Source organism: Dipodomys spectabilis, unplaced genomic scaffold (assembly GCF_019054845.1).
Source record: "Dipodomys spectabilis isolate Male_0828 unplaced genomic scaffold, ASM1905484v1 ptg000273l, whole genome shotgun sequence".
NCBI lineage: Eukaryota > Metazoa > Chordata > Mammalia > Rodentia > Heteromyidae > Dipodomys > Dipodomys spectabilis.
The window spans coordinates 9,101,836-9,129,485 of record NW_024870950.1 but is presented as its reverse complement, the minus strand read 5'-3'; the positions used below and the strand labels follow the sequence as shown (position 1 = coordinate 9,129,485).

The 27,650-nt window shown below is 45.9% G+C and overlaps 1 protein-coding gene across 1 annotated transcript in view; it reads right to left on the bottom strand.

Annotated features, from left to right (window-relative positions):
• Window positions 1-2,446: 2,446 nt before the first annotated feature.
• The window catches only part of Gfod2 (glucose-fructose oxidoreductase domain containing 2), a 31,988-nt gene continuing 6,784 nt past the window's right edge, over window positions 2,447-27,650 (bottom strand). The window contains exons 2-3 of the mRNA XM_042700597.1: window positions 10,773-11,116; window positions 2,447-3,998 (exon numbers count right to left, since the gene is read on the bottom strand). Coding sequence (XP_042556531.1) covers window positions 3,100-3,998; window positions 10,773-11,031 — 1,158 coding nt within the window. The 5' untranslated portion in view covers window positions 11,032-11,116 and the 3' untranslated portion in view covers window positions 2,447-3,099. The remainder of the gene's footprint in view (window positions 3,999-10,772; window positions 11,117-27,650) is intronic.

Below are 27,650 nucleotides of genomic sequence, written 5' to 3'. Positions count from 1 at the left end.
GGGGAAGCAGAGGCCTGTAGAGAAACAGTCTTGCAATTGACCACATCCTGAGGCCCTGGTACCTTTGCTCTCACTTAAGTTCTGCCAATGCCTGAATCCTAAAGGATGGCCTGCCCTCTCACTGGTCTTTGGGGCTAGAGTTGCAGACAAGGTCAGCACTGACCTTCCCTTGGTGATAGTGTAAGAAATGTGGACAGAAGCAGGGTGGATGGGAGGAATCACACAAAGGAACCTCATTGCAACTCCTAGAAGCCAACTCTAAGTGGGAGAGGATTCTTAGGCAGCATGATTCAAGGGAACATGAAGGTTCACAAGTGGGAGGGTGGCAAACACTTTACCACTAAGCTACAGTCCTACCCTATTAGAAGTTCTTGTCTGGTTGCTGTCTCAAAGGGAAAAATCTACAGTTTTTACTGGCCTGAAAAACTTCACCGGAGATTTAGAAAACAGGTCCTGGAAGATACTACTGCCTTTTTCCAGGAGAGGGCGCTGCAGGACAGCTTTGGAATTAGTTCCATGCTCAGTTACACCCCAGTTCCATTATCCACAGGCATCTGGGCCATTTCAAGGCCCAATTCTCTTCATTTTCACTGTAGCATCATAGAGCTGACACTGGGAGACACATGTTCAAAGATTCAGGGGTATGGGGTGATATCATGTCAGGGGCAGGGGTACTCTCAGAGGACCCTGGGTTTCAAAAATAATCCTACACTAGGCCAATAGCAATCTGCCCCAGCAATCTTCTAAAATCTCAGTACAACTGAGTTAGCAGGAAGGACTTTTCCACTGAAGGAACCTCTTGTGCTTTTTCAGTCACTCTCAAATTTAGGAGTGTAAAACACAGAAGGGGGGCTGGGAAGGTGGCTCAGTGGTAGAGCGCTTGCCTTGTACACATGAGGCCCTGGGTTTGATTCCTCATCACCACATAAGCAGAAAAAGCTGGAAGTGGCGCTGTGGCTCAGGTGGTAGAGCGCTAGCCTTGAGCTGAGGGATAGCACCCAGACCCAGAGTTCAGTCCCCATGACCAGCAAAACAAACAAACAAAAAACACAGAAGGATCAAACTGGAATTGAATTGAGCATTCCAGGCTCAAGGGACAGACTATTAACTGTTAATGTCCTGCCTAGGGTGAATACTCTCTAGTTCCCTTCCTAGCTTCAGAGGGCATCTTTTCAGAAGGATTCCCAAGTACTAGGATAAGGGCAGTTCAAGGTCAGGAACCGTAGTCAGATGGTCTTGACCAGGCACCTTGGCTCTGTACACACGTGTATGTGCATGTATGCTGGTCTAGGACTTGAACTCAAGGCCTATGCTCTTGCTTGGCAATTTTGTTCAAGTTGGCACTCCACCACTTGAGCCATACCTCCACTTTAAGCTTTTTGCTGGTTAATTGGAGATAAGAGTCTCATGGACATTTTCTGCCTGGACTAGCTTTGAACCATGATCCTCAGATCTCAGCCTCCTGAGTAGCTAGGATTACAGGTGTGAGTACTCAGCTACACCCCAGTAATAGATATATTAATAGTAATGTATATGTATATACATATATATAAATAGACATATTAATAGTAGAATGGTTTGGAGATTAATCACATAATAAGCATGAAGCATTTACCATGTGGGTCCAGCACACTGTAAGCAAACTCCAACATTAACTTTTGTTATTTTATCTCACAATAAAATTATTTCAGACAATGTCTGAAACCAGGATGCTATGGGAAAACAGGCCTGGTGACTTTTGTAAGGGATGCCAAGAGGAAGAGCCTTTTGGCAAAGAGCCAAGAGTAGGAAGAGGGAGGAAGAGAGGGAAGGAAAAAGAATTGAGTTCATCTAGGTTCACAATCCAGCAGGCAGGCAGGCAAGGGAAACAAAGGGGCAGATGAGTCCTGTTTCAACAGTCCACTCACCTAGGCCCTGCCCTCATCCGCAAGTTAGTTAATAAGTATGGCTGGTGGCTGGCTGGGTCAGGCAGTGCCAGCCAAACCTGCACTAAAGTGCCAGGGGCCCTTCCTCTTCAGGCTCCTCCCTTCTCAGGGATTTCTTGAAGGCAGCCATAGTTTCAAGAACAGAATCCCTAGGGCTAGGGGTGTGGCTCACGTGGTCTAGTGCCACCTCAGGAAACCAGAGGCCCTGAGTTCAATCCCATAAATAACAACAAAACAAAAACAAAGCAGATCCCTCCAGATTTCCAGCCTAGCAAGCCCCAGGCTTTGCCTTATCTGCCTAAATTGCCAAATAGCAAATTAGGAAACCTTGCCTCCTGTCCTCAAGCAAATACTTCTTTGGAGGACTCCTGGGACTTGGCCATGAGGGAGAGGCCAGAGCCGACAGTGGGCAGTGGTAGAGCTGCTACACAGTCCTGAGGAAAGAGAAAGCCAATCTGCAGTGATTAACGACCTTTTATTATTCAAGAAATCCAACTACCAAACAAACCACCGCATAGCCCGATGTCATCTTTTCTGACTTATTTATTGACATTTATCCGATGTTCTACAGCTCCCCATCTCCTCTTGGCCAAGTCAGGGGCCCTCTTCCATAGGTCAATAGCCCCTGAGAGCTCATTCAATACAGAAGCCCCACTCTTCTCTGCAGGAAGGTTTGGCCTGGGGTCTGGGTACATGGGAAGGCAGGTGAGGATCCCTGAGGGGTGACTTGTTGCCCTCACTCTTCCTGAGATGCCCCAGCCCAAGAAGGGCATGGAAACAAGGCTTCTTGTCATTTCTCCTCAGGCCTCAGCCAAGCCGGCTCCGCCTGGGCTTTTTTATCCTGTATGACCACAAATCAGAGCCCTTAGGCCAAACTTTTGCAGGCTTTGCTCCCTAGAACAATGAAGAGGCCTGGCAGCAGCTCCACTCTACACAGAGTGGGCTCACCCACCCAGCCCTGGTAGCAGGAAGGCTCACCGCCCTGCAAGTCTGAGATGAGTGGATAGACGGGGTGTTTAACCTGGGCCTCCTTCAATTTTCTTCCAGCCCTGGCCCATGCTGATTTATTAAAGGAAACACACTGTCTTTACTAAAATCACACCCCCCATCCCAGCTCCTGACCCCTGATGGTCCCTGTGCCCTGGGGGCAGGCAGGGAGCCCATGTGTTCGGGCTCACAGGTTGTTCCGCTGAAGCGCCTCACACAGGTTCTGGTTGGCATCGGGCTCCTCCGTCAGCACCTCTACAGTCTCCCATTCCCCAGATCGACTTGACCTTTTGATCGCATCCACCACGCTCTGCATGTACAGCCCATCCTCGAAGGAGGCGGCCATGGACACAGGGGTGTGGTCCCAGGTGCGGCGGTCGCCCTGGCCCTGGAAGGATTGACGCAAGGCCTGCACCATGTAGACCATGCCTTTCAGGTAGAGCAGCGGGACGTCCTCGGGGCCCTGCTCAGGCAGCCCGGCACCCACGGCCAGCGAGTCCCTCACTAGTAGCTCCTCCTGTGTGGCAGAGTTCTTCTGCCCATAGAGGTCAGCTCCCCGGGCCACAAGGCGCCCTGCAGAGCCCACCACCATGACCTCATGCACAAAGGCACCCGGCATGTTGAAGTTAAGTGTCACTGTGCTGCACACACCCCCACCCATGAGCATCTGGAAAAAGCAGAAGTCATCGCTGGTGACATGCCGGATGCCCCGGATGGCAGCATTCTGCCGCACGAAGGTCTTGAGAAGCCCGTGCACCTTCTCAGCTCTCCGGCCAGTCAGGTGGGTCAGCAGATCCACGATGTAGGTGCCCATGGTGTGCAGGCCCCCGCCGCCCATGAGCTCATCGCAGATCCAGCCGTAGCTGGGGCTGAGCAGGCTGCCCGAGTAGATGCGGGCATCACAGATCATCACTGCGCCCACATAGTGCTCTGCGATCAGCTGCTTCATCCGCACAAAGGCGGGCAGGAAGCGCAGCACGTTCCCCACCAGGCTCATGAGCTGCGGGTAGTATCGCGAGGCTGTCACCATCCGGAATGCATCCACCGACGTCGCGGCCTTCTCACAGACCACATTCTTCCCGATGCCTATGAATGAGACACAGTGGGAAATCTTAACTGCTGAAAAGAAATTTTTCCAAGGTGGATGGATCCAGGAAGGAGTCTCCTATGGACCAGGAGGAAGGGCGACTCAGCATAGACTGGAAAGTCTCAATGAATGCACTGGAGAAAGTTATAGGTTGGGTAAAGAGGACTTAAGTTCTTTTTTTCTTTTCTTTGTTTTCCCTAGAGCTGAGAATTTATCCCAGGCCTCAACAAATGCTGGGCAAGTGTTCTACCACTGAGCCAGAATCTTTATAATCATTATTTTTCTTTTCCTTCCACCCACACTTTCTTTAATAACAAAAAATTTTAAAAATATTTATTTACTTACTTATAGTGCTGCTAATGAGGCTGGAACTCAGAGCCTACGTGCAATCTCTTAGCTTTCTTTGCTCTATCACTTGAGCCACACCTCTACTTGCCAGTCCTGGGGCTTAAATTCAGGACCTGGGCACTATTCCAGAGCTTCTTTCTTTCTTTCTTTAGGTCGGTTGTGGGGCTTGAACTCTGGGCTGGGGCACTGTCCCTGTGCTTTTCAGCTCAAGGCAAGCGCCCTGCCATTTGAGCCACAGCACCACTTCCAGTTTTATTGGAGATAAGTCTCACAGACTTTCCTGCTGGGGCTGGCTTTGAACCTTGATCCTCAGATCTCAGCCTCCTGAGTGGCTAGGATTACAGGCGTGAGCCACTGGAGCCTGGTGGGACAAATCTTAAATAAGCCTCTCTCTCTCTTAATGTCTCATTGATTCAGTTTCTCTGGAGGACCTGATTAAAACACGAGGGCTGGAGAGGGGGAGATTCACATGGACATGTGTTCAACTGTTACCCATTTATCGGATCACCAGCTTGTGGTGAGATAATTGCCCTACATGCTAACAGGACGGGCTTAGCATTCCAGTCATAACTCCGAGGAGATCTAAGGGTCCCACAGATTGTTCTCTACAACCAGAGTCCAACAAGTGAGTGATCAAAAGGCCCGAGGGCAAACAGAGAGGATGAAAGAGTGTGAATATAGTCAAAAAACTTTATGTGAAAATGAACAGTGACACGTGTTCAGATTGGTTTAAGAAAGGGAAAGGGAGCGGGGCGCTGGTGGCTCACGCCTGTAATCCTAGCTACTCAGGAAGCTGAGATCTGAGGATCACGGTTCAAAGCCAGCCCGGGCAGGAGAGAACGTGAGACTCCTATCTCCAATAAACCACCAGAAAACTGGAAGTGGCGCTGTAGCTCAAGTGGTAGAGCGCTCGCCTTGAGCTGAAGAGCTGAGGGACAGCGCCCAGGCCCAGAGTTCAAGCCCCACGACCGACAAAAAAAAAAAAAAAAAGAAAGGGAAAGGGGAGACAGTGGAGAGTAACAAAGGTGATGGGTCTGATCAAGGTACATTGTATAATATATGTACATGTCAAAAGGAAACTCATTTTCACAAATAATCGATGCTAATTTAAAAGGGGGGGCTGCAAGAGGAGAGAGCAGCGTGACTAGTGAGACACCTTTTTTTTTTTGGGTCCGTTCATGGGGCCTGAACTCTGGGCCTGGGCGCTGTCCCTCAGCTCTTCAGCTCAAGGCTAGCGCTCTACCACTTGAGCCACAGCGCCACTTCCGGCTTTTTTTCTTTTTGCGTATGTGGTGCTGAGGAATCAAACCCAGGGCCTCAGGCATGCAAGGCAAGCGCTCTACCACTGAGCCACCTTCCCAGCCCTAGTGAGACACCCTTTGAACACAGTACCTAGAAGTCCTTTGGGAGGGCTGTTCTGTGGATTCTCTGAAGGCCTTGAGCTAACCAGTAAGTATTTGAGCCACACCCCCAAATCCTTTTGCTTTTAGTTTTTCAGATAGGGTTTTAAGCTAAATTTGCCTTGGGTGGCTTTGAATTGAGGTTGTCCTGTTTCTGCCTCTGCAGTAGCTGGTATTACAGGCATGGGCCCCCCATGTCTGGCTACCAGGATTCTTACGGCATGGACATCAAAGGCACTCAGACTCCCAGAAACCAGCAGAACAGACTGTGTCACCTTTAGGAAGACTTGGGTTGCCTTAAAAGACATCTTCATATAAGCTCATTTAGCTTTCCTGCCAGGATTACAGGAGCTGAAAGCTGCTTTTTGCATCCTGGACAACTTTAGGTGGTTTTTCAATTTTTTTGTTCTTCAGTTCTGTGGGTTCAAACCCAAGGCTTTGAACATACTAAACACTGAGCTTCACACTCAGTCCCTTAAGTTCTTTTTTAGCTCAAATTTTCTGAGGGTAGATGAGTTTCAAGCTGCAAGCCTGTCTTCAGTACATGCTCCCTTGAGCAAGGCCCAGAGGAACTGTTCCAGGCTCTGCAGACCAATGCTTTGTTCCTCAGTAGCACCTACAGGCAGCCAGGTTCACAGGCTGGGCCCAGAAGGATCTAGGTAGGAAACTCTTATCCAGAAGGGACTAGAAAAATGATTGCACACAGCAGAATGGAGAAGCAGCCCATGAAGAATACTAATATTTAAGCCGGGCGCCGGTGGCTCATGCCTGTAATCTAGCTACTCAGGAGGCTGAGATCTGAGGATCGAGGTTCAAAGCCAACCTGTGCAGGAAACTCTGTGAGATTCTTATCTCCAATAAACCACTAGAAAACCGGAAGTGGTGTTGTGATTCAAGTGGTAGAGCGCTCGCCTTGAGCTGAAGAACACACAGAAAGCGCCCAAGCCCAGAGTTCAAGCCCTACAACCGACCAAAAAAAAAAAAAGAATACTAATATTTATATTTATAAGACATAAAGTCCAGGAAGACCCTGTTCTTCTCCCCCTTGCCCTCCAGCCCCCTCACCAGTCCTGGGCTTGAATTCAGGGCCTGGGCACTGTCCCTGAGCTGCTTTTGCTCAAGGCTAGCACTCTACTACTTGAGCCACAGTGGCACTTTTGGCTTTTTCTGTTTCTGTGGTGCTGAGGAATCAAACCCAAGGCTTCATACATGCTAGGAAGCACTCTACCACTAAGCCACATTCCCAGCCCCAGGAGTCCCTGTTCTAATGAAGAAGATTTGGATACTAGAAAAGAAAGCAATAGATTCTTCTTTTCCACAGCCCAATCTCCTCTCCTTCCCAGGTCCATGTTAGCTCCCTGAATCCACCAGCAGACTGGACTTACTGTATGGACAGAGTTGGCAAATATCTTTTTTTTTTTTTGGGGGGGGGGTCCAGTCGTGGGGCCTGAACTCTGGGCCTGGGCGCTGTCCCTCAGCTCTTCAGCTCAAGGCTAGCACTCTACCACTTGAGCCACAGCGCCACTTCCGGCTTTTTTCTTTTTGCTTATGTGGTGCTGAGGAATTGAACCCAGGGCCTCAGGCATGCAAGGCAAAGCGCTCTACCACTGAGCCACCTTCCCAGCCCGAGTTGGCAAATATCTTTTTTTTGTCGGTCGTGGGGCCTAGCTCTGGGTCTGGGTGCTGTCCCTCAGCTCTTCAGTTCAAGGCTAGCACTCTACCACTTGAGCCACAGTGCCCCTTCCGGCTTTTTCTGCTTATGTGGTGCTGAGGAATTGAACCCAGGGCCTCATGCATGCAAGGCAAGCACTCTACCACTGAGCCACCTTCCCAGACCCAAGTTGACGAATATCTTATCCAACCAGAGCCCCAGGAACTGGCCAAGAACTGGGGCCCTACTGGGCATGGGCTCAACCTTCTAAGGGCTTACAATCTTAATAGGTTCAAATGATCAAACAAATAAATATAGGAACATACTCCAAGTAAATATGATGAAGATTACTGGTGGGATGAGACCAGACAGCAGGGATTTGGTCTGGCCCTGAGACCAGGAGGCTTCTGAAGGGACTGGAGATCTTGGGATTAAATTATCTGGGTCAGCCTGCTTGAGGAATGATCTTTTATTAGGATGATATCCCATGGGAAAGAGAAAATTTGTTTTTCTAAGAAAACAAATGCTAAGAGCTGAGCCATAGCGCATCATCTTTTAGTGACAGATTCAACAGTGGCAAAGACATGGAAGTACTCTGCCCATTAAAATACATTTTCCTAAACTATTTCTGAATTGAATAGGGAATTAAAATGTACCAAGGATTCTTCTATTCTCCTTTAAGGAATTCCTGGGAAAGCTTTAAGTATAGAATTTGAAACATAGAAGATGGGGAAAATGGTCAGGCAGTGGCAGAAAAACAAGATGCCACAGAATTGTGAGATGCCAAGTAAACCTCTGTAGGATTAATTAAAAATTAATTTTAGAAAGGATGTGGTAATTCATGCCTCTAGTTTAGAACTCAAGACTCTGGGGCAAAAAGATCTTCAGATGGAGGCCAGCCTAGACTAATGAGTTTGAGGCTAGCCTAGATGCCATTGCAAGACCAACCAAACAAAATGCAGAAAAAAAAATAAAAGAATTAAGACAAGAGACAATTTTTTCCCTCCAGTCCTGGGGCTTGAACTCAGGGCCTAGGTGCCGTCCCTGAGCTTCTTTTACTCAAGGCTAGCACTCTACCACTTGAGTCACAGCACACTTCCAACTCTTTCTGGTAGTTTATTGGAGAATCTCTCAGCCTGGGCTGGTTTGGAATTGTGATCCTCAGATCTCAGCCTCCTGAGTGGCTAGGATGACAGGTGTGAGCCACTGGCACCTGGCAAGAGACAATTCTTATGGACCCAGAAATGAGGTAACAACATAGCAAGAAGAGGGACATTCAATGTTCCATTTTGTGACTTGAGAAGTTATCATTCCTCAATATTCCTGGGCCTCAGTTTCTCTCTTTTCTTACGGGTATTGGCATTAAACCCAGGCCTAGCAGATGCTAGTTAATTGGGGCTCATGTATATCCTCCTACTTACAGTAGGTAGGTATGAAAAGAGAAAACCAACAGCCCCAGAAGCCCCTGTGACCCCTGCTCTTTCCTGTTTTTATCAAGTAGCTCAAAACATACTGTTTTCTTAGACTAAAAATTTAAAAATAGCCGGCTCACGGCCAGAGAATCCCAGGGTTCCCTCTTTCTCCTGCATAGCTTAGAAATGGTCTCCATGGAGACACTAAAACTCAGGGAGGGCACAGAAAGCCTCTAACACATCACTCACCAGCGACATTCACAACATTCACTGACTTGGGTGATTCCCATGGAAGCGACTCTTCATTGAAGCACTGGCTTATTCTACTTTCTAAATTCAATTAGGAGCCACTATCTCCTTCCAGTGTCACCTATCTTTAGAGAGCTCTCCAGAAAAGACAAACCATCCACAATTTTTGGCTAAGTTGACAGCCAGATGTATTCAAGTTCGTACTTGATTCAATCAACATTAATCTTCCCCTAACCACTAGGTCAAATGTGACAGAAATTCTCTTCTATGACTTTTTTTCCTTAGAACAAGGGAGAGATAAGCAGTACAGCCTTGGAGCTTCTGCCATGGTAGCAGCCAGAAAGAGTGGTAGTCTCCTGGCATACAGGTTCGTGACCCAGAGATCTCTGATTACCTCTGAGATCCTTGATTCCTTATATAAAACAATTACTTGTTAGCTGGGTGCCAGTGGCTCATGCCTGTAATTCTAACTACTCAGGAAGCTGAGATCTGAAGATCACAGTTCAAAGTTAGCCCAGGCAGAAAATTCTGTGAGACTCATCACCAATTAACTACCAAAAAGTTTGAAATGGAGCTGTGGCTCAAAATGGTAGAGTGCTAGCCTTGAACACAAAAGTTTAGGGATAGCACGCAAGCCCTGAGTTCAAGCCCAGAACCAGCACAAAAACAAAAATAAGGCAAACCCCGATTATATGATATTTGAATGGTTACTTAAGTCTTCTGTCACTCAGCTTGTGTGTTTCTATTTATTTCATTTGAGACAGGGTAGCCTTGAACTTGAGATCCTGGCTTAGCCTCCGAAGTGCTAGGATTACAAGCATGCCCCCCACCTCATGGCTCAACAGCCTCGACTTAAACTCACAACCCTCCTGAGTTCTGGGATTATAGATATGGACCACCTCACCTGGCTTCTAGGATTCTAGAGGCAGGGACGACTGTGATACAGCACAGCTTTGAAGGTCTGGGCACACAGGAAGCCCTAAAAAAATAATTTCTGGCTAAATGTTTACTGGTTTGTTTTTCCTACTAAATAAGATTCTGATTTGCATAGGATGAAGAAAAGAATCTGTCCACAGTTGATAGGAAAAAGCCCAGTAGGAACTGCAGAACTACTTAGCAGGCTAGGCCCAGCAGCGGGGTAGAGGCGCAAGAGGTCTCTAAGCCCACAGTTCCCAGTGGGAGTGGCTACACCAGCAGGCTGTACCTCAGATCCTGTGGGCAAAGTCAATGCTATCAGAGCGCCTTTCCTGCCGTCTGGCTCTACAAGATTGTGGTTGGCAGGAAGGGCGTGTGCTCACTACAGTCAAGGGCTGACAAAGCATGGGAAACAGCAGCCTGCTACACCACCTCCTCTTCTTCCTGTGGTGCTGCCTCTCGCCATGGGGAAAAACAAATGTGTCAATCACCAGCAGTTTCCCAGTGTCCAGGGAATGCTGATTCCCAGAGGTAGGCCTTGACTTTGCTTGAAATACAATTATCTGCAGCCCCTTGGTGGGCCACCCCAGCTTTTGCTGAGGGATTTACTAATGTAGGTGTAAGACTCTCCAACCCACTCTCCTCCTCCAGAGCTCTGCTTAAGGGGTGGCAGATGGGCCATAGTACTACCACCTGCAAACGCAGCCCAGGAAAGAATACCCAGGCCCAGAGGAGAGCACTGAGGCTCTGAGGACTATCCAGAGGGACAGTGTGCCTGTCACAATCCAACTTACATACCTAGAGCCTTCACAGATATCTGGCGGGTGAGCGGAGGGGGGATGTTGATGCACACCAGGTCTACATCTTGATGCAGTAAGACATCATCAGTCCGGCTGGTGTAGAAGGTGATGTTCATCTCCTCAGCCAGCTGCTTTGCCTCCTCCTCCGTCTTCCCCCACAGGGCCTCCACTGTGAATCCTTCTGCCCTCAGCAGTGGGACCAAGACCCGGGCCGAGCTGCCAGTACCAAATACACCCACACCTGGCAGCATCTTCATCCTGGCCTCAGCTCACCAACTCATCGCTTCACAAGGGCCTCCGGCATGGAGCTGACCTTCCCAAAGTCCTGGTCAAACATGGCTCCTAGAAAGACAAGCAATACATTGGTGAGTAGTGGAGGACACGCTTTTAGCTATGGTCACTTTCTTGGCTTATTATAAGCAACAAGTTCTCTAAAGGTGTGAGCCACCGGTGCTTAGGCTCAAAGTTTTTTTTGTTTGTTTTTTGTTTTTGTTTTTTGTATAAAAATATTCACTAGGCTGGGAATGTGGCTCAGTGGTAGAGTGCTTGCCTAGCATGCATGAAACCCTGGGTTAGATTCCTCAGTACCACATACACAGAAAAAAACCAGAAGTGGTTCTGTGGCTCAAGTGGTAGAGTACTAGCCTTGTGCAAAAAGAAGCTCAGAGAGGGCTGGGAAGGTGGCTCAGTGGTAGAGCGCTTGCCTTGCATGCATGAGGCCCTGGGTTCGATTCCTCAGCACCACATAAGCAAAAAGAAAAAAAGCCGGAAGTGGCGCTGTGGCTCAAGTGGTAGAGCGCTAGCCTTGAGCTGAAGAGCTGAGGGACAGCGCCCAGGCCCAGAGTTCAGGCCCCACAACCCACCCAAAAAAAAAAAAAAAAAATTGTGAGTGCATCTTGTAGCATACACTGGACTGGATGTATGACTCAATGGTAGAGTACCAGCCATGATGAGCAAATAGGGCATGAGGCTCTGACCTCAAGAGCTAAACCTTGCAACAGAGGAAGGAAGGAAGGAAGGAAGGAAGGGAGGGAGGGAGGATGGGAGGGAAAAAAAAAAAGGAAGGAAAAAAGGAAGAGAGAGGAGAAGGAAAAGAAAGAAAACAAAGGAGAAAAGAAGGGGAAAGGAAGAGAGGGTGGCAGGGAGGAAGACTGTCAGGGCAGTAAGCACAATTTCAGAAGTCAGATTTTTAAAGATAATTGGTAAACTAGGGGACTCTAAGGTGCTTCTAAATCTTCTTCTTCTTCTTTTTATTATTATTATTATCATCATCATCATCATCCTGGGGCTTAAACACAGGGCCTAGGTACTGTCCCTGAGCTTTTGCTCAAGGCTAGCACTCTACCACTTGAGCCATAGTGTCACTTCCTGCTTTTTCTGTTTGTGTGGTACTGAGGAATCAAACCTAGGGCTTTATGCAGGCTAGGCAAGCACTATACCACTGAGCCACCTTCCCAGCCCTGACAATTTTTTTTTTTTTTTGTCAGTCATGGGGTTTGAACTCTGGGCCTGAGTGCTGTCCCTCAGCTCTTCAGCTCAAGGCAAGTGCTCTACTGCTTCAGCCATGGCTGCACTTCCAGTTTTCAAGTGGTTTATTGGAGATAAGAGTCTCAGACACTTTCCTGCCCAGGCTGGCTTTGAACCGTGATCCTCAGATCTCAGCCTCCTGAGTAGCTAGGATTACAGGCATGAGCCACCAGCGCCCGGCTGCACTGACAATTTTTAACAAGTTAAACCCAAATGGGGGAACTTGCTGACCAACTTGTATGCACATAATAGAATGCTTCCTTTGTATCTCTCACAGGTCAGTCAACCCATTTCTGAGCTTAACAGAGACAACACATTCCTCTGTAAAAGCATCACTTAACTATTCTTTTACATACACACATCTTCCCCTTTCTGACATTCTCAACTCTGGCCATTATTGAATGCCACTTTAAGTCTCTTCTACTCTTCTCCCAGGCCAACGTTGAGGTTCCTGAACTTCCATCACCACCAGTTTCCTGTCCCCAATCCAAGTACAGCTTGAGGCCCCTCCCCTTTGTAAGATCTTCTTTTGTGTAGTGACTTCCAGATCTGCAGCACAAGTCAAGTTTCTCTGCAGAGCTTCATGTATATGTACTGCTTTATTGTTCTAGCAGCTCCACAAAAGCCACATGATCAAAGAAGCAGTAAAGGGAAGTGGTGAGCACAGATGCTCTAGTGAAGGCATCAGTGTTATCTAGATTCTAATCCTACATCGCTGCTTCTTAGCTGAACACAACTGCGAATTACTTGAAGTCAGGGCTTTACACAATGCTAGGTAATTCCTTTACCACTGAGATATGCCTTCAGTGCCACTATCATCTACTCTAGATACAAGGGTACTAGTAACCCATGCCAATGAAAGTCTTCCTCTCATACAGCATTCCTCCTGACTCTAGTTATATTTGGGTATACACATGTTTAAATATCAGTTGTGTAAAACAACAGATTAGAATGGTCAGTAACCTCTGTTTTACTTCCCCTGACTCAAAAGCAGCTTCATCACACCTGTACAGGGCATCAGCTGACCCTGAGAGAGCCAGATGGCATGAAGCTAGGCAGGCTTGATGATTAGGTATTTCCTGCTCAAGCAGGCACAGCTGGTTTTCCTTGTTTACTTCAGTGGCCACTCTTTCTCACCCCTAATATTTCCCTATTCTGACCTTAAATCCCTGTACCTTACCCTTCATACACCTCAAAAGACCTCCATGAACCCAGCCCTCACCATATGCTGGTCAAGGACGAAGAGTGAACAATGCTTGGTTATGGCAAAGGAAGACAGGATAGAGGCTACATGAAGGGAACAGGAGCCATTTTGCTTGGGTTCAAATTCTACCTCCATTATTTCCCACATGGGTAAACTTAGGTAAGTCTTTAATAATTCTGTGTGTCCATTTCCACATCTGCAAAGTGAAGATAATTGTCTCTACTTCCTAGGGGACTTAAAAGATTAAATGAGGTAATATTTTAAAGCACATTGTTTACTCCGCTGTAAATCACTATCTTGTTTTTTGTGTTTTTATACTGGAGATTGAACCCAGAGCCTCATGACATGTACGCTACCACTGAGCTACATCCACAGCCCACCTTTTTTTGTTTTTGAGACAGGGTCTCACGATGTAGACCAGGTTGGCCTTAAACCCACAATCCTGCCTCAGCTTTCCAAATGCTGGGATTACAAATGTGTGCCACCATACACAGTTTATGTATCGTATCACATACAAAGGGAGCAGAATGGTGGGGGGAACACGCAAAAAGATGCAAAGTATTAGAAAGGTGAGTTGCAGCCTGAACTAGTGGCATCAAGTTCTAATGGAAGGATGGTAGACTTTGGCAGGTGGGGGTGCTGTGTGCTTTAGGTCTTCCTCTCGGATCCTCTCCACCAGGTTCAGGAGTCTGAAGGTCAAATGCTAAAGGCCTGGACTCCAGGGTTTCCAGCCTCCTTATGGGTATAGTAGGAAATCCCAGGAAGATATCTGAGAGGAGGAAGAAAGGTCATGGTACTTAGTCTCTGCTCTCTCTCTCTCCGTTCCAGGATGTGCTTCTGGCAAGACCTGTGTTGCTTGACTGAGGTCTTGAACTAGGGCTTGAACTCAGGACCTGGGCACTGTCCCTGAGCCTTTTTGTGCTCAAGGCTAGCACTCTACCACTTAAGCCACAGTGCCACTTCCGGCTTTTTTGAGTAGTTTACTGGAGATAAGAGTCTCACGTGGCTCACACAGACAACTCCATGAGAGTCTCTCTTTTTAAATATTTATTTATTTATTTATTTTGTTGTTTGAGGGGCCTGAACTCTAGGCCTAGGCACTGTCCCCCAGCTCTTCAGCTCAAGGCTAGGACTTGAGCCACAGCACCACTTCCGGCTTTTTCTGCTTATGTGGTGCTGAGGAATCGAACCCAGGGCCTCATGCATGCAAGGCAAGCGCTCTACCACTGAGCCACCTTCCCAGCCCTCTTTTTTTATTTTTCTGTGCCACTCCTAGGGCTGGAACTCAAGGCTTGGGCACTGTTCCTGAGCTTCTTTTTGCTCAAGGCTAGTGCTCTACCACTGAGCCAAAGTTCCACTTCCGTTTTTTTTCTGAGTGGTTTATTAGAGATAAGAGTCTCAAGGACAGCCAGGCGCTGGTGGCTCACGCCTGTAATCCTAGCTACTCAGGAGGCTGAGATCTGAGGATCATGGTTCAAAGCCAGCCCTGGCAGGAGAGACCTGAGACTCTTATCTCCAATAAACCAGCAGAAAACCGGAAGTGGCGCTGTAGCTCAAGTGGTAGAGCACTCGCCTTGAGCTGAAGAGCTGAGGGACAGCGCCCAGGCCCAGAGTTCAAGCCCCACGACCTACCAAAAAAAAAAAAAAAAGAGTCTCATGGACCTTCCTGAGACTCTTAATATCCAAACAACCAGCAAAAAGCTAAAAATGAAGCCTAGTCATGTGCAAAAAAGCTGAAGACCTTCATTTGACTTTCAGTAGAAGCCCCAGTAGCAGCAAGAACATGTGTGCATGCATGCACACACGCGCATACACAATGCTACCAATTATGTTAGTTTTTTTTTTAACTCAAGGTTAGTATTTGGACTTTTCTAATCAATTTCACTTGATGTAACTTAGATGGCTATTTACTAGTTGAGATCACTTGGGCTATTTTTTTTTCATGATCTTTTCTTTTTTGTTTTTGTTTTTGTCAGTAGTGAGACTTGAACACTGGGCCTGGGCGCTGTCCCTGAGCTCTTCAGCTCAAGATGAGTGTTCTACCACTTGAGCTACAGTGCCACTTCTGGTTTTCAGGTGGTTAATTGGAGATAAAAGTCTCACAGCCGGGTGCCAGTGCTCACGCCTGTAATCCTAGCTACTCAGGAGGCTGAGATCTGAGGATCTCGGTTCAAAGCTAGGCCGTGAGACTCTTATCTCCAATAAGCTACCAGAAAACTGGAAGTGGCGCTGTGACTCAAGTGGTAGAGTGCTTGCCTTAAGCTGAAGAACTAAGTGACAGCGCCCAGGCCCAGAGTTCAAGCCCCAGGACCAACGGAAAAAAAAAGTCTCACAGACATTCCTGCCTGGGCTGGCTTTGAACGGAGATCCTCAGATCTCGGCCACCTGAGTAGCTAGGATCACAGGCGTGTGCCACCAGCACTGGGCTCATGATCCTTACTTTCTTCAAGCCAGTAATATCTAACTTTTATATATTATGTGCCAAGTGCTTTACTGGCATTATGTTATGTAACTATTACAACATCTTCACTTTACAAATGAGGAAACTAAAGTCTCTCTCTCTTTCTGTCTCTCTGTCTCTCTTTGTTGCCAGTCCTGGGGTTTGAACTCAGAGCCTGGACATGGTCTGTGACCTTTGGTACTCAAGGCTAGGACTCTATTACTTGAGCCACAGCTCCACTTCTCCCATTCTAGTGGTTAATTGTAGATAAGTGTCTCACAGATATTTCTATCCAAGCTTGCTTTGAACCAGGAGCCTTAGATCTCAGCCTCCTGAAAGGTAGATTACAAGCACAAGCTACTAGCTCTCAGCTGCTGCTGCTGTTGCTCCTCCTCCTCCTCCTCCTTTTTTGTTTGTATTAGATAGATGTCTCAGTTAAGTAATTACAATGAAAACTATATTAGCTTTCATTTCTCCTTTTGCTCAATGGGTTGAAAAGCTATATAAAATACATGGTTCACATCCAAAGAAATTATATTTTACACACCCTGAATCAACCAATGAATGAGTATATTAAAAACAAATCTCTCTAACAGACACACACAATTCTTTTGATTATCTATAAGCTTTCTCAAGTGTTATTACTTGTTTTGGGAGTGTGTCCATCCGATCCTGTTAGAAGCATCCAGTTCTTCAGAAATTTACAGATGGATGGAGGCTGGGTGGTTCCATGCAAGTTATTTAAAATGTATCTGTAACACTTATCCTGTAACTATGCTTTTCTAAAATTACAAAATAAGCTTTATATTTTTAGTGCCAGGCATTAAAAAAAAAAAGTTGTTAGGGATTTCTATAGACAAAGCACACTGCCTCATAATACTATCTTTACTCTGCTAGCCACATAAATGCAGTTGATAGATTTTCAGCCAGAGCATTAAATCAATTCAGTAGACAAAAGAAACTTTTTAAGAAATGCTATTGAAACAACTGGCTATCATATGGCAAACAACGAACCCTGATTCTCTCACTGTACATTTAAAACTTAATTAGGGAAGGATCAAAAACTTAAAATTTAAAGCCAGGCGCTGGTGGCTCTCGCCTGTAATCCTAGCTACTCAGGAGGCTGAGATCTGAGGATTGCAGTTCAAAGCCAGCCCGGGCAGGAGAGAACGTGAGACTCCTATCTCCAATAAACCACCAGAAAACCGGAAGTGGCGCTGTAGCTCAAGTGGTAGAGCGCTCGCTTTGAGCTGCAGAGCTGAGGGACAGCGCCCAGGCCCAGAGTTCAAGCCCCACGACCGACAAAAAAAAAAAAAAAAAAAACTTAAAATTTAAGTCAGGCACCAGTGGCTCATGTCTAGCTACTCAGGAGACTGAGATCTGAGTATTGAGATTCAAAGCCAGCCTGGGCAAGAAAGTCTGTGAGATGCTTATCTCCAATAAACTACTCAGAAAAAGCTGGAAGTGGGGCTAGGAAGGTGGCTCAGTGGTAGAGCGCTTGCCTTGCATGTCTGAGGCCCTGAGTTCAATTCCTCAGCACCACATAAGCAAAAAGAAAAAAGCCGGAAGTGGCGCTGTGGCTCAAGTGGTAGAGCGCTAGCCTTGAGCTGAAGAGCTGAAGGACAGTGCCCAAGGCCAGAGTTCAGGCCCCACGACCGGACCCAAAAAAAAAAAAAAAAAGCTGGAAGTGGCCCTGTGGCTCACTGAAGTGGTAGAGCACTAGCTTTGAGCACAGAGAGGCTCAGGGTCAGAGCTTAGACCCTGAATTCAAGCCCCAGGACTGGCAAAAACAAACTGAAATAAAACCCTAAAGTAAAAGCCACTATCACAAAATTAGAATATCAGAATATTTTCAAGCCCTTTGGGCAGTTTGTTGGCATGGTGGTAGACAACTGTAAACTCAGCACTTGAAAGGTCAAAGCAGGAGAATCTGGAGCTAGTCTAAGCTACATAGAGAGATCCTGTCTCAAAAAACAAAAACGGGGGCTAAGAAGGTGGCTCAGTGGTAGAATGCTTGCCTCACATGCATGAGGCCCTGGGTTCGATTCCTCAGCATCACATAAGCAGAAAAAACCGGAAGTGGTGCTGTAGCTCAAGTGTTAGAGTGCTAGCCTTGAGCTGAAGAGCTGAGGGACAGTGCCCAGGACCAAAGTTCAGGCCCCATGACTGGCAAAAATAAAAAACAAACAAAACTAAACTAAACAAAACAAACAAAGGCTGGGAATGGGAAGCATGAGTCAAATGGTAGAGCCATAGTCCCTTCTTTTTCTTTCTTGCTTCCTACCCAGGTAAGTGGTTTTTGCTCTGCCATGATGTGCTATCACAGGCCCAACGAGACCCAGTTGTTCATGAACTAAAAACTCTAAAACTGTGAAGAATGTTTGTCTAGATTTCCATGTCTTGCCTTATGTTCCCTGAGCCATAGTGCTATGATGTCTAGCTTAGGACTCACCATAGCTATAGTCATTGTTTAAATGCTCTTTGTTGTTGTTGTTGTTGGTCGTGGGGCTTGAACTCTGGGCCTGGGCACCATTTCAAGTTTTCTGGTGGTTTATTAGAGATTAGAGTCTCTCAGACTTTCCTGCCTGGGCTGGCTTTGAACTGTGGTCCTGAAGATCTCTGCCTCCTGAGTAGCTAGGATTACAGGTGTGTGCCACTGGAGCTTGGCTAGGCATCACATAAATAGTTGTATCTAGTGGCATAGAACAACCTAGTACCACATGTAAATTTAGATCTACAATCAAACTTAATATGTGTGAACTTAAAGTCTCTCTTTAAGCTGGGCACTGGTGGTTCATACCTGTAATCTAGCTAGTCAGTAGGCTGAGATTTGAGGATCACAGTTCAAAGCCAGCCTGGACAGAAAAGTCCATGAAACTCTTAAAAAAACGAACAAACAAACTTGAATAACATATAATTTACTGATTGATTGACTTTTTTTCTTTTTTCTTTTGTCAGTCATGGAGCTTGAACTCTGGGCCTGGGCACTGTCCCTCAGCAATTCAGCTCAAGGTTAGAGCTCTACCACTTGATCCACAGCGCCACTTCCTGCTTTTTCTGCTTATGTGATGCTGAGGAATCAAATCCAACTATACAGAAAAAGCTACCAGTGGTGCTGTGGCTCAGTGTTCAGAAACTTGCTTAGGGATTTTCCTGGGAATTAGGTGTTTTTTTCTCTTTTAGCAACTGAATTCTAATATGAAATAAGCTCATTGGCCAGAGGTGAGGTTGAGCCCTGGTTAGTGTGTGAGGTACTCCTCCAACCTAATTTTAAAACAGATGGTGACATTAGCTGCTAATTATAGGCTGAGTTTCAGGTGTTTATGTAAAAGTGTAAAATGATACTTGTCATTTATGCAAATGATTCACTATTAGATAGTTGGCAAGCACCTGTTACAGGCCAGGCCAGGCCAGGCAGGGCAAAGTACAAGATATTTTGGTGAATCAAACTGATACAGCTTCTGCTTGCATGGTGAAGACAATCAACCACACGAGTACATCATGACATTTGAGACAAGTGCTCTAAAAGAAATGGATAGCGTGCCACCAGAACATTCAGCAGAATACAAATCAATCTTACTTAAAGTGGTATATGAGTACATAATATATCTATAACATACTTAAGTATGTTTCTCTATGTGAGAAAGACACTACCCACAACCCCAGCTGAATTATGATAAAAGCCCTAACACTGCTACTCTGGTAAAGAAATAAAGCATATAAGACTAGGTGTGGCTTCAACCCCACCTCCTGGGAGGCTGAGGCCGGAGGACTCCAAGTCAGATGCCAGTGTGGGCTACCTACATAGACCTCAGTAGGGGCTGGGAATGTGGCTTAGTGGTGTCACCTTTCTTTTTTCTTTGTTGTCCAGTCATGGGGACTGAACTCTAGGCCTGGGCACTGCCCCTCAGCTCAAGGCTAGCGCTCTAACACCTGAGCCACAGTGCCACTTCTGGCTTTTTCTGCTTATATGGTGCTGAGGAATCAAACCCAGGGCCTCATGCATGCAAGGCAAGCACTCTACCACTCTAGCCACCTTCCCAGCCCAGCCTCTGGCCATTTCTTAGTCCCCTCTGCTAGTTTCTCCAGATGATGTCTGTAATAACCATGGTTCAGGCTCTCACACATTTCTCTTCTATTTATATTTCCCTGGTGATTCCCCTCAGTCTCATGGCTTAAATACTATCTATTCTCTGGGGATTCTCAACATCATCAGCCAGGTCATCTCTTGAGTTCCAGACTAGTATAAGACATGATCGCCGGGCGCTGGTGGCTCACACCTGTAATCCTAGCTACTCAGGAGGCTGAGATCTGAGGATCGCGGTTCAAAGCCAGCCCGGGCAGGAGAGAATGTGAGACTCCTATCTCCAATAAACCACCAGAAAACCAGAAGTGGCGCTGTAGCTCAAGTGGTAGAGCGCTCGCCTTGAGCTGAAGAGTTGAGGGACAGCGCCCAGGCCCAGAGTTCAAGCCCCACGACCGACCAAAAAAAAAAAAAAAAAGACATGATCATCTGGCAACCCTATTTGGATGTTTAATAGGCTTCCAAAACTTTTAAGTGTCCAGAACTAATATCCTGAGATTCCCCTGCCACACAAATGTCTTCCTCCCACAAAGGCTTCATCTCAGAACTAGTCTCAACATCTTCCCTGCCCCTCTTCCCATGCTGCATCCCCAATCCACAAAGCACCGTGGGTGATTCAGTTAGAATGTCAGATCAAGCTACTCCTTTGCTCAACCTTTCAAAGGCTTCTGCCTTTCTTAGAGTAAGAGCTAAAGTTCTTCCACTCACCTACAAGGCCCTACATGATGTCTGCATGCCCCTCCGAGCCTCTTTTTACTTTTCTCACCTCATATCCTATTCCAGCCACAGTGATTCACTGCAATGTATCTCAGACATGCCAGGTATTCCTGCCTCAGGGCCTTTGCACTTGCAACTCTCTACTGTGTAGATATTTATTTGTCTGGTTCTCTCCTTCCACTCTTTCCTCCCTCCCCCCCCCCCCCCATTGCTCTTTTCAGGTCTCTGTTTAATTATGGTCTTATAAGAGAAACAGGCTTATGATGCCATTATCTTCTCCATTTCTCCTGCTAGAATATATGTTTCTTGGGAACAGAGGGTTTTTGTTTTTGCCTATTTTGTTCATTGCTCTATCATAATTCCTATAACAAGGCCTGATAAATAGTAAATGCTCAATAAATAGTTGCTTAAAAAAATAAGATTTTATGGGCTGGATGAAGTGACTCATGGTTGTATCTAGCTACTCAGGAAGTAAACATGGGGACAATTAAAATTTAAGACCAGCCCAGGCAAAAAGTTAATGAGCTCTCCCCCGGCTTACTAAATAAGCTGAGTATAGTGGTACAGGCTTATAATCCCTGCTATGCAGGAGGCATAGATAAGAGGATTGTAGCTGAAGGCTTGTCTGGGCAAAAATGTGAGACCCTATCTGAAAAATAATGAAAGCACAAAGGGCTAAGAGCATGGCTCAAGTAGTTCAGTGATTGCTTAGCAAGGGCAAACTCAGACCCCAGACCTGCAAACTATGTCCTCGCATAGTTCATCAATAAACTAAGACCCATACACCGAGCAATACTGTGTGTGTGTGTATATGTATGTATATAGAGCTGGTTGTCGTGGTGAATGCCTACATCCCAAGACTTGGGACGCAGAGACAGAAGATTCCTGAGTTCAAGGTCAGCCTGAGTCTCAAAACAAAACCAAAAAAGAACATGTACATACTTCAGTAGGGATAGGATATATTAAAGTATGATTAAGAGACTCCTCCTTATGTCACTAGCATAAGAAGTCTGGAGCAGAATCTGGTTTATGATTCAGGGAAGAAAAACAAGCATCAGATGATCATGGCTTTAGGATCAAGAAGACAAGCTGCTACCCGGTGTCTTTTACTTCCTCAGAGACCAGCAGGATGTCTTCACTGAGATTTATCCCCTTCTGGTCATGCTTCTCCTCTGGTCAGCTGACATCAAACAAGTGACTGGACTCATACGTAACCAGATCACAGGGAGCCCTGAGGCTGCGGAGGGGCCTCCCTGCTTCTCTATAGCCAGTCCGCCTCCATGCCCATCACCTGCGCATCTTGATGTCCTGAATTCATTCGCTGTTCGGGTTCTTCTGGTTCTAATCGCTTCCTCCCCTAGCCTTGCAGTGTCCCTAGAATAAAAGCAAAATTCCTTGGTGTGCTCCCGAAGCAGGTTGGGTTTTTGGCCTTCACTGTTTTCCTCTCCCATTGTTGTTTGTCAGCCATGGAGGGCTAACTCCTCAGAACTGCCAGGTCTCCCCTGAAGCATCACCTCCTCACTGAGCCTGTGTCCCAGCTGTGTTAGGTAGTTCTGCTCTGCCACTCTTCTCACAACAGCTTGAGCTTTGCCGTTCCGGAAGCTCAGCACGTTCCCTGCTTCACTTATCTAGTATCTATCTGTCAGGAGGCCAGTGTATCAGCTCTGTCGCATGCTGCTGCTGCTGCATCCTGAAATAAGTATGGCACCTGATACAGAATAGGTGCTAAGACATGGCTGAGGAATGAATACAGGAATGAGGGCAAGAATGAAAAGAATCAACTCAGGTTCAAGGCTCCAGTGGAGATCACACTGACAGAAGGCTCCTCCTGCCTAATTTCTTCTTTCCCTTTCTAACTTTAAATAACTGATTGTTTAAAATCTGGACTATAAGCTACTTGAGGAGGATAAGCTATCTTAATAATATGCAGAGCATCAGAGCATTGCCCTAAGGCAGGAGCACCCTGAACTAGCATTGAGTTACAAAGTGACCTGTAACAACACAGCATAATTCCTGAGCATGACATAAGAGATTTTTTTTAAAAAGGGGGGAGGGGTTGGGGTAGAACTCAATAGTAGAGTTTGTGTTTAGCATCCACAAACCCTGTGGGGGAGGGATGAAAAGAAACAATATAACGGTTAACCTTTTATTTTGCAAAACCCAGGAACTAGTTGGGAAAGGAGCAGGAATACTTTCCATGTGGTCTTTAACAACAGTTATATACCAAGAATGAATTAGGAAAGTGAGTCTGACTGTCCCTCAGCCTTTCTTCTCGTTCTTTTGATATGGCAGAATTTAGCCCCGGTGGCAGACAGGCTAGCATCACCTAAATAACAGAACTGGGCCCAAAGGACAAAGACAACCATATTTCATTATCAGAACCAGAACCAGGGGCAGGCACAGCTTCACAGCTCTGAACGGCAAGTTCTAGGCCAAGGGACTGCATGCAGTACAGTCACAACTCCCACAAACCAACTTGCACTTCAGACCATGAAATGGTAACATTTCATGCTTCCAGATAGGTCTCTGCTTTCTGATGGAGGTGAGAATGACTCTTCACCTGCATTTATGTTCCTGTTGGGGGATAAGGCTAAGAACTTGACTCAAGTGGTAAAGCACCTGCCTAGGAAGGCCCTGAGTTCAAGCCCTAGTATGAAAAAAAAGTGAGTTTTACCAATTAGAATTATGACATGATAATAGGATTTGGGGCCTGGCTTTTGAGAATTCAAAGGCTCAGTGAAAAAAAGTTTAGTTTCATTTAGAAGTGTACACAGCAAGCTGGGTGCTGGTAGCTCACGCCTGTAATCCTAGCTACTTAGAAGCCTGAGATCTGAGGATCATAGTTCAAAGCCAGCTCGGGCAGGAAAGTCTGTGGGACTCTAATCTCCAATTAACCACCAGAAAACCGGAAGTGGCACTGTGGCTCAAGTGGTAGAGTGCTCTCCTTGAGCTGAAGAGCTCAGGAACAACGCCTAGGCCAGAGTTCAAGCCCCAGGACCAACAAAAACAAAAAGGTATACCCAGAATCCTTGATTGAGTCACATATTTCTGCCTTCTCAGTGAAAGCAAAAACAATAGCCAGACAAAGAAAGAAGTGCTTGCTCTTCCAGCTCTATGAGCTGACAAGCAGGCAAGTGCTGGGCAGGCACCATGGAATCAGAGCAGAGGCATCAGGTCCCCAATTCCACTCGCCTCCACACATACCCCAGGAGGAATAGAAGTGACAGGCTTAATGACCTGTCCTATAACTAACCAAGGTTGAAAAAGGTCAGTTAAATTAGGTCATAAAGGAGAAGTAAATTTAATACCCACAGAAGTTTCTGGACCATGATTAGATTTAAAAAGCTTCTGCTGAAGCCGGGTGTCAATGGCTCATGCCTGTAATCCTAGCTACTCAGGTGGCTGAGATCTGAGGATCGTGGTTCAAAGCCAGCCCAATTAACCACCAGAAAACCAGAAGTGGAGCTGTGGCTCAAGTGGTAGAGCCCTTGCCTTGAGTTGAAGAGCTCAGGGACAGCACCCAGGCCCACAGTTCAAGCCTCATGACAAAAAAAAAAAGCTGCAGATGGGAAGGGGAAACAAAGGAGGAGGCTACAATGCTTGATAAGAAATGTACTCATTATCTTGCCCATGTAATTGTAACCCCTCTGTACAGTATTTTCACAATAAAAATTAAAAAAAAAAAAAGCTGCTGAGAAGAGTAGGTCAAACAGTTTGTTATATTACATCTTCATTGTTTTTATTGTTATTCTTTTTAATTAATTTACTTTATTGTTATTATAGAGGTGATGTACAGAGAGAGTACAACTACATGAGTCAGGTAATTAGATTTGTTTTTTTCTGAGACAGAGTCTGGAAAGTAGTTCAAGGATAGCCTTGAACTTCCGATGTAGCCCAGACTGGCCTCGCATTCATGATCCTCTTACTTCTGCTTCCCAAATGCTCAAATTACAGGCATTTGCCACCATACCCCATTGGTATTTACTGTTTTCTAACATAAAGAAGTAATGAACTGAGTGTAGTGGCACAAGGCTGAAATCTTGGCACTTGGGAATCTTAAGGACACACTGACTCAAAAAAATCAATGAGAGGGCTGGGAAGGTGGCTCAGTGGTAGAGTGCTTGCCTTGCATGCATGAGGCCCTGGGTCCAATTCCTCAGCACCACATAAGCAGAAAAAGCCGGAAGTGGTGTTGTGGCTCAAGTGGTAGAGTGCTAGCCTTGAGCCGAAGAGCTGGGGGACAGTGCCCAGGCCCAGAGTTCAGGTCCCACGACTGACAAGAACAACAACAACAAAAAAGAGAATAACATAGTTTTCTGATATTGCTATAATAATGAGGGCCAGAGTGACAGAAATCTGAGAATTCCCTCTTCAGTCCTACTCTCCCTGTAAGCAACTGTACCAATCTGCAGCCTTGACAACTGGCTCCTGCTCCAGTTCCATACTTCCAAGTTCCTATCTGGGTGCCTACAAGCTTCTCCAACTCTCAGCCAGAGTTTCTCTCTCCCTCAAATATGAACCAACTCCTGTGCTTCTCCTCCTCTAAAGGCAAAATATTCAGTCAGTAGAGTCCCCTTCTTATTCTTTCCCTAGCATTTTTGTGTGTGAGTGCTGGTCCTGGAGCTTGACCTCTGGGCCTACATGCTGTGCCTGAGCTTTTTTGCTTTAGGCAAGTGCTGTACCTCTTAAGCCACAGCCCTACTTCTGGCTTTTTTTGTTTTTTGGGTGGCTAATTAGAGATAAGAGTCTCCTGGAATTTCTTGTCTGGGCTGGCTTCAAACCGTGGTGACCCTGGGATCTCAGCCTCCTGAGTATCTAGGATTACAGGTGTGAGCCACCAGGGCCCTGCCCCTAGTATTTTTAAACACCACAATGAATTAGGCATTATGCCAGCTCCTGGGGAATGCAGGAGTAAAGTAAACAGATAAGATCCCTGAAGCTCACTGTTTCCTTTTCTTCCCATAGCCTAGCTGAACACAAAAGATTCATGGCAGATGGGTAAAGGCTGTTCCCTATGGCAGGCATGGCAAATGCTTTGCCTTTAAGACACTGGTATAAAAACACACTCATCTGTGATGCACATGTCTAGCCAGCCCTAGAGAGAAGTATGTTAAACAGTTTGGTTTTAACCTTTTGCCCCAAGAAGAGCCTGGTTTTAAGTTATGATGTAGGTTTGTTGTTGTTTGTTTTTGCTGGTCCTGGGACTTGAATTCTAGGCCTGAGTGTTGTACCTGAGCTTTTGTGCTCAAGTTTAACACTCTACCACTTGAGCCACAGCTCTACTTATGGCTTTTTGAAGGGTCTCATGGATTTTCCTGTCTGAGCTGGCTTTGAACTTTAATCCTCAGACCTCAGCCTCCTGAGTAGCTAGGACTATAGCTGTGAGCCATTGGTGACCAACTAGGATGTAGTTTTAATTTTAACTTTTATTTTTGGTGGAAATGATTTTCAACTCAAAGCCTTGCACCTGCTAGACAGTACTCGACCACTTGAGCCACATGCCTAACTCTTTTTGGTTTAGGTTATTTTTCAGATAGGGTCTCACTTTTCTTGCTCAGGGCAAGAAAAGGACTCCTGTGTAAATGGCAGTTTGTGACACCATGCCTGTTTGTTGAGATGGAGTCTTGCCAACATCTTACTAGACTTGGCCTTGAACCTTGATCTTCCTGATCTCTGCTGCCTAAGTAGTTAGATTATAGGCTTGAGCCACCCTAGCTGATTAGTGTTCCATAATGGTCAAATCTAATTGACTAAAAATTTCCTTTATATGTTTCATCATAATATGGAGTGTTCTGTTCTTTCTTTTTTTAAAAAACAGATTTATTTGTTTGTCTGTTTGTCGTGGGCCTGAACTCAGCCTGGGTGCTGTCCCTCAGCTCCTCAGTTCAAAACTAGTGCTCTACCACTTGAGCCACAGCACTACTTCCTGCCTTTTCTGTTTATGTGGTGCTGAGGAATCAAACCCAGGGCTTCATGCATGCAAGGCAAGCACTCTACCATTGAACCACCTTCCCAGCCCCATGTTCTTTCTTTGTACTGCAGCAAAAGGCACTTTGGGTCACCCATCTGCCTTTCTTCTCTAGGGTATTCCTAGAGACCCAGTAACACAACAATTATGGGAGTTCTCTTAACTAACTGTGATGTGTGGTTTGTCACTGGAAAGAGTAAGCAGTTCTCCAACAACTGGAAATGTCCAGTCCCCTCATATGCAGAAATCTCCTTACCAGCTAGGTGATGACATTTATTCATCATCTCTGGTATGGAATGCAAAATAATGTAATCTTAGGACAGATGTGGTCACACTACTCCAGTGTTTTCTTTATTAGTCTGTAATGAAGGGGCAAGCTACAAAATACATGGCTATATATACAGGATGTGCCTACTGGAAAATAGCCATGCATTCGAGAATTTTCGAATTTTCTGGGATTGTTTTTAAGTGATGTCCTGTCTCTGAAGTATCAGGTAGATAAATCTCTGAAAATTCATACTTCAAGCTATTTTGGTAACATTCCTATATAATTTGGAAAGAAATACATTTAAACAGTTCTTTGAATGGCAATCTTAATATACCAAGGGTATTAAACATTGAAGGAGAGACAAAATAATTTTGAAAGAATAAATACCATGACCAAGAGTTAGCCAAGGGCTTAAGCCAGGGATGGGCTAGAAAAATAAAAGTGCTATTTAAATATTTATTTTGAAATTAACATTAGATAAGGGATGCTATCGTTAATAATTTCCCTCACTGCTCCAAAATATAAACTATATCTATCTCTTCCTGTATTTTTTTTGGTCAGTCATGGGGCTTGAACTCTGGGCCTGGGCGCTGTCCCTCAGCTCTTTAGCTCAAGGCGAGCGCTCTACCACTTGAGCTACAGCGCCACTTCCAGTTTTCTAGTGGTTT